The sequence below is a fragment of the Oncorhynchus mykiss genome, chromosome 28 (assembly GCF_057628025.1).
Source record: "Oncorhynchus mykiss isolate SJ-2025 chromosome 28, ASM5762802v1, whole genome shotgun sequence".
NCBI lineage: Eukaryota > Metazoa > Chordata > Actinopteri > Salmoniformes > Salmonidae > Oncorhynchus > Oncorhynchus mykiss.
Window position 1 is genome coordinate 24,775,840 of NC_143049.1, and position 15,591 is coordinate 24,791,430.

A 15,591-nucleotide genomic window follows, 5' to 3' on the forward strand; every position below is an offset into this window, starting at 1 on the left:
TAAACTTCTTCACAACAGTATCTCGGACCTGCCTGGTGTGTTCCTTGTTCTTCATGATGCTCTCTGCGCTTTTGACGGACCTCTGAGACTATCACGTGCATTTATACGGAGACTTGATTACACACAGGTGGATTGTATTTATCATCATTAGTCATTTAGGTCAACATTGGATCATTCAGAGATCCTCACTGAACTTCTGGAGAGAGTTTGCTGCACTGAAAGTAAAGGGGCTGAATAATTTTGCACGCCCAATTTTTCAGTTTTTGATTTGTTAAAAAAGTTTTAAATATCCAATAAATATCATTCCACTTCACGATTGTGTCCCACTTGTTGTTGATTCTTCACAAAAAAATACAGTTTTATATCTTTATGTTTGAAGCCTGAAATGTGGCAAAAGGTCGCAAAGTTCAAGGGGGCCGATACTTTCGCAAGGCACTGTATGTATATGATTGCCATAGCCTGAGGGACATCACATTCATTCCCTGAAGTAGTTACATTGTATATAACTGACAAGTAATACATAGTGGAACCATCATCCATGTTGCTATTTATTTATTTGCCATTCCTTATTTTAATTTATTTAATGACAATTATTGACCAAAGATTACACACCAGCAGTACTGCTGTACCAGTATACATGATTATACTGTATGTACTATTATTACTACAACTAAAATGAACTGTATTTCAATATCCTCATTTCATTGTACTGTATTTACTGAAATGCTGTACCACTATACTGCTTTGGCAATATCTACAAATTGTATTTCATGCCAATAAAGCAATCTGACTTTGAGTAGAGAGAGGTAGAGACGTAGAGAGAGAGAGGTAGAGAGTGAGAGGTAGAGAGTGAGAGGTAGAGAGTGAGAGGCAGAGGTAGATAGCAAGAGGCAGAGGTAGAGAGCGAGAGAGGTAGAAGAAGAGAGCGAGAGAGGTAGAGGTATAGAGCGACAGAGGTAGAGAGCGAGAGAGGTAGAAAGAGTCCTGTTGGGGGAGGACACAGAGAGCTGTGGGTTGGCAGCGCACTACATTGCTGCCTGCCATAAGATGAGGGACAGTGTCTGACAGACCAATCAACCTGCACATGTCCTCTACTGTATGCTTATTGTTATTGTTCAATCCATTGTTATTTTGACCCTTGGTTATTGTTGTTACTGTTGTCCCGTTGACAATTTTAGTTTTTTTGTTGTTGAATTTATACCACCTTTTTCTCCCCAATTTCGTGGTATCCAATTATTAGTAGCAACTATCTTGTCTCATCGCTACAACTCCCATACGGGCTCAGGGGAGACGAAGGTCGAAAGTCATGCGTCCTCCGATACACAACGCAACCAAGCCACTGATTCTTGACACAGCGCGCATCCAACCCGGAAGCCAGCCGCATCAATGTGTCAGAGGAAACATTGTGCACCTGGCGACCTTGGTTAGCGTGCACTGCGCCCGCCACAGGAGTCGCTGGTGCGCGATGAAACAAGGATACCCCTACCGACCAAACCCTCCCTAACCCGGACGACACTAGGCCAATTGTGGACCTCCCGGTCGCGGCCGGTTGCGACAGAGCCTGGGCGTGAACCCAGAGTCTCTGGTGGCTACCCGGGAGGCCCCCCATTGACAATTTTGATTCTTAATAATTTCATATTGTAAATATCCAAAGTAAGCTTGGGAAATATGTACATTGTTGCGTCATGCCAATAAAGCAAATTGAATTGAATAGAGAAAAAAAATTGAGAGAGAGAGTAGAAAGAGAAATGGGTAAGGTAAGAAGAGCACGAGAGAGAGTAGAAAGAGACGACAGAGAGACTACAGAGAGAGAAAGAGCGAGAAAGAGAGAGAGACGACAGAGGCTCACTCAAAGTTCACTTCAGAGAGTCAGATTAAGATTCAGCACTGCACACTGAAGACAGACAGTTGTTCACACAACACAGGGCCCAGTAGCCCTCTCTCACCCGGCCAACCGTCTCTTCCCTCCCAGAGAGCTGGGCCTCGAAGCTAGGCTCCTGACACAGGGTATGCTGGCTGCAGACATTTCACAGTCTGGTGAGCACTGTCCAATCAGCCACCTCACTTTATAAATCAATATGTTCACAGCGACAGCCTTACAGACAGAGCAGACTGACAGACACTGCACTAGTTCCATTCAGGCCTGATTTGGGCTGCATGATGGTGCTAACTGACTGGGGTTTTATGGCTACATCCCAAATGGCACACTATTTTCAATATACTGCACTACTGTTAACCAGAGCCCTATGGGCCTTAGTTAAAAGTATTGCACTATATAGGAAATAGGGTGCCATTTGGGAAGCAGCCTATGGTATTCCTGTGGGGGATGCTGCCTATCTGCCAGTCATGTCTCCATGACTCAGTTAGCAGCGGGTGGGGAGCTGGGACATGGTGTGCAGGATTGTCTACGGTTTCACCCCAAATGGAACACTATTCCCTATGTAGTGCTCTACTTTTGACTACGACCCATAGAGATCTGGTCAAAAGTAGAGCACTATATAGAGGATAGGGTGCCATTCGGGACGCAAACTACATGTCATTTCATTCTCACAGCTTCACAGGGGCCCTCCCCAGAAGTTCTAAATTCATAAAAGCTGGTGTACTGAGGCAGAGCTTGTCTCTCCAAATAATTGTACACCCCTCGACCAAACTATTTTTTTAAAGTGGGACTTGGGAGAATAACTTGAATCTAAGTAAGCAGAGAGGAATAGTCTGAGTGTCTAGTGTCACAGTATTACAATGCAGGGCTGCAAACATAATGCAATACACTTCTCGATTGCAACTTATTTATTAACAAGAGTGGATTTAACTTTTCATATTTGAAATCTATTACAATACACTTAACTTAAAGACCTCTAAGTGAGAGACAGTATTATAAGTATTATACCACTCAACTAAATAGCTATGTAAATTAGAAATGTGGGGGTCCAGCGTGACTCAGTTGGTAGAGCATGGCGTTTGCAACGCCAGGGTTGTGGGTTGGATTCCCACGGGGACCAGTACAGAAAAAAGTATGAAAATGTCTCTGGACAAGAGCATCTGCTAAATGACAAAAATGTCAAATGCACAGTACGTCAAAAGATTGGACACACCTACTCATTCAAGGGTTTTTCCTTATTGTTACTATTTTCTACATTGTAGAATAATAGTGGACATCACAAATATGAAATAACACATATGGAATCATGTAGTAACCAAAAAAGTGTCTAACAAATCAAAATATATTTGATATTTTAAATTATTCAAAGGAGCCACCCTTTGCCTTGATGACGTATTATACCACTGAACTAAATAGCTAAATTATCCAAGATGGCGTAGCAGTCAGACGTCTTTGTCCTTCTATCCTTCTATTTTTCTTTGCATATATTTTCATATTTTTCTAAACCTCAACTTCAAAATACTCTCCGGCAACCCGCCCCACCCAATCTGGATCTGTTTTTTTTAAAAGTATTTTTATTTACATCGGAACCGGACTCCCCCAACACAAGCTAGCCAGCTCACTAGCTACTAGCTAGTAGTCAGCTAACCACTGCTAGCGGTCATCAGCTAACCTTTAGCTTGGAAAGCTCTCACCAGTTTGTACAACGTGATTCAAATCAGAGCATACCAGACCTATTCTCTCTCCATATCCCCAGATTCCTACCGCAAGCTCTGAACCTTTTCACCTGGATCATCGCAGCTAGCTAGCTGCAATCCGAGTGACTATTCCTGGCTAACGTCTGTCCAGAAGCATGCACCAACTAGCCTGGAGCTAGCCCATGCTAGGACCAACTCCCGGCTAGCTGAATAGGCCCATCAGCCACTCCTGGGCTACAATACCCGGACCCCTTCTACTGCCGGTATGGGGCACGGAACCCCGCCGATCCTTCACGACTTCCGTAATCTGCTCGAGGGGGTACTCAACTGGCCCCTGCGCCGTGACGTCCCCTGAATGTCCATCTGCTAGCCGCAGCCCGCTAGCTGTCTAGATCCTATTGGACTGTTACCTGAATAGATCCATCGGCCAATTTCTTGGACCACTATACCTATTTTGCCAATTGGACTTGGACCCCTCTGCTACTCGGAACCCTACTAATCCATCACGACTGGTCTATCAACGCCACCGAACGTGGAGGCTTAAACAGACTTTCCTCCGTCGCGACGTCCCTCTAAGGCCCTTCTGCTAGCTTGCTATCCCCGGCCTGCTAGCGGTCTGAATCGCCGTGTCTCCAGCCAGCCCAACCAGTCACTGGACTCCTATGATCACTCGGCTACGCAGGCCTCTCTCTAAAATCAATATGTCTTGTCCAATTACTGTCCTGATTAGTGATTATTGTCTTATTTCACTGTAGAGTCTCAATATGCCTTAACCAACCATTTAGTTAACCTGGTTTAAACGTCTGTAAAGACAATATATCTCTCATCATTACTCAATGCCTAGGTTTATCTCCAATGTACTCCCATCCTACCATACCTTTGTCTGTACATTATGCCTTGAATCTATTCTATCGCGTCCAGAAACCTGCTCCTTTTACTCTCTGTTCCGAACGTACTAGACGACCAGTTATGATAGCCTTTAGCCATACCCTTATCCTACTCCTCCTCTGTTCCTCTGGTGATGTAGAGGGTAATCCAGGCCCTGCAGTGCCTAGCTCCACTCCTACTCTACAGGTGCTCTTATTTGTTAACTGTAAAAGCCTTGGTTCAATGCATGTTAGCATTAGAAGCCTCCTCCCTAAATTTGTTTTATTCACTGCTTTAGCACACTCTGCCAACCCGGATGTCCTAGCTGTGTCTGAATCCTGGCTTAGGAAGACCACCAACTCCCCTGAAATTTCCATCTCTAACTATAACATTTTCCGACAAGATAGAACTGCCAAAGGTTGCAATCTACTGCAGAGATATCCTGCAGAGTTCTGTCTTACTGTCCAGGTATTTACACAAACAACTTGAGCTTCTACTTTTAAAAATCCACCTTTCCAGAAACAAGTCTCTCACCGTTGCCGCTTGCTATAGACCACCAGCTGAATTGATTGCCCCCATCTATCTTCAGAGCTCGTGCTGCTAGGTGACCTAAACTGGGACATGCTTAACACCCTGGCCATCCTACAATATAAGCTTGATTCCCTCAATCTCACACAAATTATCAATAAACCCACCAGGTACAACCCCAAATCCGTAAACATGGGCACCCTCATAGCATCCTAACCAACTTGCCCTCCAAATACACCTCTGCTGTTTTCAACCAAGATCTCAGCGATCACTGCCTCATTGCCTGCATCCGTAATGGGTCTGCGGTCAAATTACCACCCCTCATCACTGTCAAATGCTCCCTAAAACACTTCAGCAAGCAGGCATTTCTAATCGACCTGGCCCGGGTATCCTGGAAGGATATTGACCTCATCCCGTCAGTAGAGGATGCCTGGTTATTCTTTAAAAGTGCCTTCCTTACCCATCTTAAAAAAGCATGCCCCATTCAATTTTTTTTTAACCAGGAACAAATACAGCCCTTGGTTCTCTCCAGACCCGACTGCCCTTGACCAGAACAAAAACATCCTGTGGCATTCTGCATTAGCATCATATAGCCCCCGTGATATGCAACTTTTCTGGGAAGATAGGAACCAAAATACACAGGCAGTTAGAAAAGCTAAGACTAGATTTTTCAAGCAGAAATTTGCATCCTGTAGCACAAACTCAAAAAGGTTCTGGGACACTGTAAAGTCCATGGAGAATAAGAGCACCTCCTCCCAGCTGCCCACTGCACTGAGGCTAGGAAACACTGTCACCACTGATAAAACCACTATAACTGAGAATTTCACTAAGCATTTTTCTAAAGCTGGCCATGATTTCCACCTGGCTACCCCTACCCTGGTCAACAGCACTGCACCCCCCACAGCAACTCGCCCAAGCCTCCCCATTTCTCCTTCACCAAAATCCAGATAGCTGATGTTCTGAATGAGCTGCAAAATCTGGACCCCTACAAATCAGCCGGGCTAGACAATCTGGACCCTCTATTTCTAAAATGATCTGCCGAAATTGTTGCAACCCCTATTACTAGCCTATTCAACCCCGCTTTCATATCATCTGAGATACTCAAAGATCGAAAACTTCCGCAGTCATCCCCCTTTTCAAAGGGGGTGACACTCTAGACCCAAACTGCTACAGACCTATATCTATCCTACCCTGCCTTTCTAAGGTCTTCGAAAGACAAGTTAACAAACAGATTACCGACCATTTCGAATCCCACCGTACCTTCTCCGCTATGCAATCTGGTATCAGAGCTGGTCATGGGTGCACCTCAGCCACGCTCAAGGTTCTAAACAACACCATAACCGCCATCGATAAGAGACATTACTGTGCAGCCGTATTCATCGACCTGGCCAAGGCTTTCGACTCTGTCAATCACCACATTCTTATTGGCAGACTCAACAGCCTTGGTTTCTCAAATGATTGCCTCGCCTGCTTCACCAACTACTTCTCTGATAGAGTTCAGTGTGTAAAATTGGAGGGCCTGTTGTCCGGACCTCTGGCAGTCTCTATGGGGGTGCCACAGGGTTCAATTCTCGGCCGACTCTCTTCTCTGTATACATCAATGTTGTCGCTCTTGCTGCTGGTGATTCTCTGATCCACCTCTACGCAGACGACACCATTCTGTATACCTCTGGCCCTTCTTTGGACAATGTTAACTAAGCTCCAGACGAGCTTCAATGCCATACAACTCTCCTTCCGTGGCCTCCAACTGCTCTTAAATGCTCTTAAAACTAAATGCATGCTCTTCAACCGATCGCTGCCCGCACCTACCCGCACGTCCAGCATCACTACTCTGGACGGCTCTGACTTAGAATATGTGGACAACTACAAATACCTAGGTGTCTGGCTAGACTGTAAACTCTCCTTCCAGGCTCACATTAAGCATCTCCAATAAAAAACTAAATCTAGAATCGGCTTCCTATTTTGCAACAAAGCATCCTTCACTCATGCTGCCAAACATACCCTCGTAAAACTGACCATACTACCGAGCCGACTTCGGCGATGTCATTTACAAAATAGTCTCCAACACTCTACTCAACAAATTAGATGCAGTCTATCATAGTGCCATTCGTTTTGTCACCAAAGCCCCATATACTACCCACCACTGCGACCTGTACGCTCTCGTTGGCTGACCCTCGCTTCATACCCATCGCCAAACCCACTGGCTCCAGGTCATCTACAAGTCTCTGCTAGGTAAAGCCCTGCCTTATCTCAGCTCACTGGTCACCATAGCAGCACCCACCCGTAGCATGCGCTCCAGCAGGTATATGTCACTGGTCACCCCCAAAGCCAATTCTTCCATTGGTCACCTTTCCTTCCAGTTCTCTGCTGCCAATGACTGGAACAAACTAACAAAAATCACTAAAGCTGGAGACTCATATCTCCCTCACTAGCTTTAAGCACCAGCTGTCAGACAGGCTCACAGATCACTGCACCTGTACATAGCCCACCCAACTACCTCATCCCCATACTGTATTTATTTATTTATCTTGCTCCTTTGCACCTCAGTATCTCTACTTGCACATTCATCTTCTGCACATCTACCATTCCAGTGTTTAATTGCTATATTGTAATTACTTCGCCACCACGGCCTATTTATCGCCTTACCTCCCTTATCCTACCTCATTTGCACACAAAGTATATAGATTTTTTCTACTGTATTATTGACTGTATGTTTGTTTATTCCATGTGTAACTCCGTGTTGTTGTATGTGTCGAACTGCTTTGTTTTATCTTGGCCAGGTTGCAGTTGTAAATGAGAACTTGTTCTCAACTAGCCTACCTGGTTAAATAAAGGTGAAATATATATATATATTTTTTAAATGACAGCTTTGCACACTCTTGGCATTCTCTCAACCAGCTTCGCCTGGAATGCATTTCAATTAAAAGGTAAGCCTTGGTAAAAGTACATTTGTGGAATTTCTTTCCTTCTTAATAAATTTGAGCAAATCAGTTGTGTTGTGACAAGTTAGGGGTGGTATACAGAAGATAGCCCTATTTGGTTAAAGACCAAGTCCATATTATGGCAAGAACAGCTCAAATAAGCAAAGAGAAATGACAGTCCACCAATACTTTAAGACATGAAGGTCAGTCAATCTAGAAGATTTCAAGAACTTTGAAAGTTTCTTCAAGTGCAGTTGCAAAAACCATCAAGCGCTATGATGAAACTCAAAAATTGCACCCCAAATAAATGTTTTACAGAGTTCAAGTCACAGACACATCTCAACATCAATTGTTCAGAGGATACTGCGTGAATCAGGCTTTCATGGTCGAATTGCTGCAAAGAAACCACTACTAAAGGACAACAATAAGAAGAAGACACTTGCTTGGGACAAGAAACACGAGCATTGGACATTAGACCAGTGGAAATCTGTCCTTTGTTCTGATGAGTCCAAATTTGAGATTTTGGGTTCCAACCGTCGTGTCTGCTTGAGACGCAGAGTAAGTGAACAGATGATCTCTGCATGTGTGGTTCCCACCGTGGAGCATGGAGGATGAGGTGTGATGGTGTGGGGGTGCTGTGATCTGTGATTTATTTAGAATCTGCAGCGATATGCCATCCCATCTTGTTTGAGTTTAGACTATCATTTGTTTTTCAACAGGACAATGACCCAATACACCTCCAGGCTGTGTAAGGGCTATTTGACCAAGAAGGAGAGTGATGGAGTGCTGCATTAGATGACCTGGCCTCTACAATCACCCTACCTCAAACCAATTGCGATGGTTTCGATGAATTGGACCGCAGAGTGAAGGAAAAGCAGGCCAGCATATGTGGGAACTCCTTCAGGACTGTTGGAAAAGCATTCCAGGTGAAGATGGTTAAGAGAACGCCAAGAGTGTGCAAAGCTGTAATCAAGGCAACGGGTGGCTACTTTGAAGAATCTAAAATATATTGGATTTGTTTAACACTTTTTTGGTTACTACAAGATTCCATATGTACCATTTCATAGTTTTGATGTCTTCACCATTACTCTACAATGTAGAAAATAGTAAAAATAAAGAAAAACCCTGGAATGAGTAGGTGTGTCCAAACTTTTGACAGGTACTGTATATGTAAATTAAACAACTACAGTAAAACCACTGCACCAGTGTTGTGCCACAGTACAGTACATTTTCTTCAAAAAGTATTCTTCCACATAAAGTACTTTGCGTTCCTCGTGTGGCTGTCAATAATAGCATTCATATGCTTAAGCACCAGGTAGCAGTATTGATTGGTGCTTGTCTGTACTTAATAAGGTTGGTGGGATGGCTGAGCATGAAGCAGCATCGAATAAAGGAAACCCTCCTGAGTACTCCACTGCAGCACGCATGGCTTTGTGTCCCAAATGACAATCTCTATTCAGTGCACAACTTTTGACCAGGGCACATAGGGTTCTTGTCAAAAATAGTGCACAATATAGGGACTAGGGTGCCATTTGGAATGTACCCATGGAATCAATCACAGTTATGGAGTCTCTCAGTGGATCGTTAACATATCCAACAGTAAAAGTGTTGCTGCTTCACTCACAGAATAAATAAACAGTCCTGGATGGCTGGGTCATGGTATTATTATGAAGGCAAAGCTATAGGTCAAAGTTATAGAAGAGAATAGGACACTTTCATTACTGGTACAGAACACACTTTCATTGCCATCTCACTGGTGATTTGTCTTTAGTGTTTCAATCATGTGCCGTATTAGCCAATCCTTTAGATGAGTGTAGCGGGCTGTGTCCTTACTGTTACGTTTGAATGATAGACGTGACCACTGATGTCAGTAACCCGAGAGTCAAACACTAACAATAACATATCATGTGAGTGACGCACTGCTCGTACTGTGCGGACATAACACCTACCGTAGGTTAAAATGTACAGTGGTTTTCCGTTGGTGTCCATAGTGGTGAGGCATGGGGCTTTGGGAGAGATGGTGCCCCACCTCTGCAGAGCAGCCTCCAACGACGGGGGCCAGTTAGTGACCACCCCTAGCTGCTCCCCCCTCATCGCCAGCATCTGAGCCCCCTCCGCTTTGGGCTGGTTGGGGTCAGGCTGTTGCACTGGAGCATCACAGGAACAACACAATGTTTTAGATTGTAATGTGGCAAAGAGGTTTTCAATTAATAACAACTTTTTTCATAACCTGTAATAATATAATAACATTCTGTATTGTAACAGCAAATTCATTGAGTTTTTACACATTCAGAAAATCAACCTTCAGAGGTCTTGAGTGCATCCAAAATGACTCCCTGTGCTCTATATAGTGCATTACCTTTGACCAGAGCACTATGGGATGGATGCCTTCTTACCCTCTAGAAGTTCTTCAAAATCGTCGACAAAGAATTCTCTTAAGGGAGGCCGTTTAGGTCTCTTCAATGTGTTGACTAGCTGCTGGATTTTGGCCGACACACGGCCACCTACTGGAACGCCTGTAAGGGTCACACACACACACACACACACACACACACACACACACACACACACACACACACACACACACACACACACACACACACACACACACACACACACACACACACACACACACACACAGATCAATACACACACGTAGAAACTTCTATACTTCATGGAAACTTCTATATGTCTAATTGGACTGGCAAGGCCACTTTTTCCAAGTCTTCAGAGAGGAGACAGCCACACTTCACTGGGCAATATCCAAAGTGTCTTCTCTACTGTCTCAAACCCCTGCTTTAGTTTCAATGACACTAAACCCTGGCCATTTCTCTTATCATATGAGGTCCAGAGCCTGCGGGTTTTCTGTTCTACGCGATAATTAATTGTACACACCTGGTGTTACAGGTCTAAATCAGTCCCTGATTAGAGGGGAACAATGAAAAAATTCAGTGGAACTGGCTTCGAGGTCCAGAGTTGAGTTGGAGGGGATAAACCTTCATACACAGTGGAAAGTGTCAAAGTCCAGGGTTAAACCGTGGATAGAAAGCAACACAGTAAAAATCAGTCCTGACCAAAGCTGATTTCACAAATAACCGAAATTTGTGTAAAGCACGATCACTGCGTAACCTGTGTTAGGCTATATATATCAAGAAAAAAGAAGAAAAAAAAAAAGAAAAACGAAACATTTTGAATCTGTAAAACACAAGTTTGGCCTTGGTACTGAAGGAGAAAGGTGTAGTTCTTTTCAGAGCCTCCATGAGTGTTGTAGTCCAGTAAACCCCATCTGTAAAGCTTGGGACTTGATCTATCAAGCAGACACTCGACGACGTGTGCTCTGTGCACTCAACAAATCTATTCCTCAGCACTATTGACTGGAGCATCTGATGAACAGATTCGTCTGCGCGATGCCGTATGCCTCAGGAGAACAAATTAAAATAGCAGAGAGGTCCACATTGGCATACTCCATGATCTGACCGCAGCTCATTCAGAACAAATGTCAGAACAAATGACACCATGACACAGGCATATCAGAACAAACTGACATGACACCATGACACCATCATATCAAAACAAACTGACATGACACCATGACACCATCATATCAAAACAAACTGACATGACACCAGGACACCATCATATCAGAACATACTGACATGACACCATGACACCATCATATCAGAACATACTGACACGACACCATCATATCAGAACATACTGACACGACACCATGACCGCAACATTACAAAACAAACTGACATGACACCATGACACAGACATATCAGAACAAACTGACATGACACCATGACACCATCATATCAAAACAAACTGACATGACACCAACATATCAGAACAAACTGACATGACACCATCATATCAAAACAAACTGACATGACACCATCATATCAAAACAAACTGACATGACACCATCATATCAGAACAAACTGACATGACACCATGACACAGATATATCAAAACAAACTGACATGACACCATGACACCATCATATCAGAACAAACTGACATGACACCAACATATCAGAACAAACTGACATGACACCATCATATCAAAACAAACTGACATGACACCATGACACCATCATAGCAGAACAAACTGACATGACACCAACATATCAGAACAAACTGACATGACACCATGACACCATCATATCAAAACAAACTGACATGACACCAACATATCAGAACAAACTGACCAAAACAAACTGACATGACACCATGACACCAACATATCAGAACAAACTGACATGACACCATGACACCAACATATCAGAACAAACTGACATAACACCATGACACCATCATATCAAAACAAACTGACATGACACCATGACACCAACATATCAAAACAAACTGACATGACACCATGACACCATCATATCAAAACAAACTGACATGACACCATCATATCAAAACAAACTGACATGACACCATGACACAGATATATCAAAACAAACTGACATGACACCATGACACAGACATATCAAAACAAACTGACATGACACCATGACACCATCATATCAAAACAAACTGACATGACAACATGACACAGACATATCAGAACAAACTGACATGACACCATCATATCAAAACAAACTGACATGACACCAACATATCAGAACAAACTGACATGACACCATGACACCATCATATCAAAACAAACTGACATGACACCATGACACCATCATATCAAAACAAACTGACATGACACCAACATATCAAAACAAACTGACATGACACCATCATATCAGAACAAACTGACATGACACCATGAAACCATCATATCAAAACAAACTGACATGACACCATCATATCAAAACAAACTGACATGACACCATCATATCAAAACAAACTGACATGACACCATCATATCAAAACAAACTGACATGACACCATGACACAGATATATCAAAACAAACTGACATGACACCATGACACAGACATATCAAAACAAACTGACATGACACCATGACACCATCATATCAAAACAAACTGACATGACACCAATATATCAGAACAAACTGACATGACACCATGACACCATCATATCAAAACAAACTGACATGACACCATCATATCAAAACAAACTGACATGACACCATCATATCAAAACATACTGACATGACACCATCATATCAAAACAAACTGACATGACACCATCATATCAAAACAAACTGACATGACACCATGACACAGATATATCAAAACAAACTGACATGACACAGACATATCAAAACAAACTGACATGACACCATCATATCAAAACAAACTGACATGACACCATGACACCATCATATCAAAACAAACTGACATGACACCAACATATCAAAACAAACTGACATGACACCATCATATCAAAACAAACTGACATAACACCATCATATCAAAACAAACTGACATGACACCAACATATCAGAACAAACTGAAATGACACCATGACACCATCATATCAAAACAAACTGACATGACAACATGACACAGACATATCAGAACAAACTGACATGACACCATCATATCAAAACAAACTGACATGACAACATGACACAGACATATCAGAACAAACTGACATGACACCATCATATCAAAACAAACTGACATGACACCATGACACCATCATATCAAAACAAACTGACATGACACCATGACACAGATATATCAAAACAAACTGACATGACACCATGACACAGACATATCAAAACAAACTGACATGACACCATGACACCATCATATCAAAACAAACTGACATGACACCATCATATCAAAACAAACTGACATGACACCATCATATCAAAACAAACTGACATGACACCAACATATCAAAACAAACTGACATGACACCATCATATCAAAACAAACTGACATAACACCATCATATCAAAACAAAACTGACATGACACCAACATATCGGAACAAACTGAAATGACACGATCACATCAGAACAAACTGACATGACACAATGACACCATCATATCAAAACAAACTGACATGACACCATGACACCATCATATCAAAACAAACTGACATGACACCAACATATCAAAACAAACTGACATGACACCATCATATCAAAACAAACTGACATGACACCATCATATCAAAACAAACTGACATGACACCATCATATCAAAACAAACTGACATGACAACATGACACAGACATATCAGAACAAACTGACATGACACCATGACACCATCATATCAAAACAAACTGACATGACAACATGACACAGACATATCAGAACAAACTGACATGACACCATGACACCATCATATCAAAACAAACTGACATGACACCATCATATCAAAACAAACTGACATGACACCATCATATCAAAACATACTGACATGACACCATCATATCAAAACAAACTGACATGACACCATCATATCAAAACAAACTGACATGACACCATGGCACCATCATATCAAAACATACTGACATGACACCAACATATCAAAACGAACTGACATGACATCATCATATCAAAACAAACTGACATGACACCATCATATCAAAACAAACTGACATGACACCATGACACCATCATATCAAAACAAACTGACATGGCACCATGACGCCATCATATCAAAACAAACTGACATGACACCATCATATCAGAACATACTGACATGACAACATGACACAGACATATCAAAACAAACTGACATGACACCATCATATCAGAACAAACCGACATGACACCATGACACAAACATATCAGAACAAACTGACATGACACCAACATATCAAAACAAACTGACATGACACCATGACACCATCATATCAAAACAAACTGACATGGCACCATGACACCATCATATCAAAACAAACTGACATGACACCATGACACCATCATATCAGAACATACTGTCATGACACCATCATATCAAAACAAACTGACATGACACCATGACACCATCATATCAAAACAAACTGACATGACACCATCATATCAAAACAAACTGACATGACACCATGACACCATCATATCAAAACAAACTGACATGGCACCATGACACCATCATATCAAAACAAACTGACATGACACCATGACACCATCATATCAGAACATACTGACATGACACCAACATATCAGAACAAACTGACATGACACCATGACACCATCATATCAAAACAAACTGACATGACACCAACATATCAAAACAAACTGACATGACACCATGACACCATCATATCAAAACAAACTGACATGGCACCATGACACCATCATATCAAAACAAACTGACATGACACCATGACACCATCATATCAGAACATACTGACATGACACCAACATATCAGAACAAACTGACATGACACCATGACACCATCATATCAAAACAAACTGACATGACACCAACATATCAGAACAAACTGACATGACACCATGACACCATCATATCAAAACAAACTGACATGACACCATCATATCAAAACAAACTGACATGACACCATGACACCAACATATCAGAACAAACTGACATGACACCATCATATCAAAACAAATTAACATGACACCAACATATCAAAAACAAACTAACATGACACCATCATATCAAAACAAACTGACATGACAACATGACACAGACATATCAGAACAAACTGACATGACACCATCATATCAAAACAAACTGACATGACACCATGACACCATCATATCAAAACAAACTGACATGACACCA

The 15,591-nt window shown here is 42.2% G+C and overlaps 1 protein-coding gene across 32 annotated transcripts in view; it reads right to left on the reverse strand.

Moving 5' to 3' along the window:
* LOC110508187 (disco-interacting protein 2 homolog C) overlaps nucleotides 1-15,591 on the reverse strand; it is a 254,241-nt gene that overhangs the window by 79,428 nt on the left and 159,222 nt on the right. For all 32 annotated transcript variants that reach the window (XM_090224799.1, XM_090224813.1, XM_090224804.1 and 29 more), the window contains 2 exons: nucleotides 10,289-10,408; nucleotides 9,842-10,039 (listed from right to left, as the gene is read on the reverse strand). In XM_090224799.1, coding sequence (XP_090080925.1) covers nucleotides 9,842-10,039; nucleotides 10,289-10,408 — 318 coding nt within the window. The remainder of the gene's footprint in view (nucleotides 1-9,841; nucleotides 10,040-10,288; nucleotides 10,409-15,591) is intronic.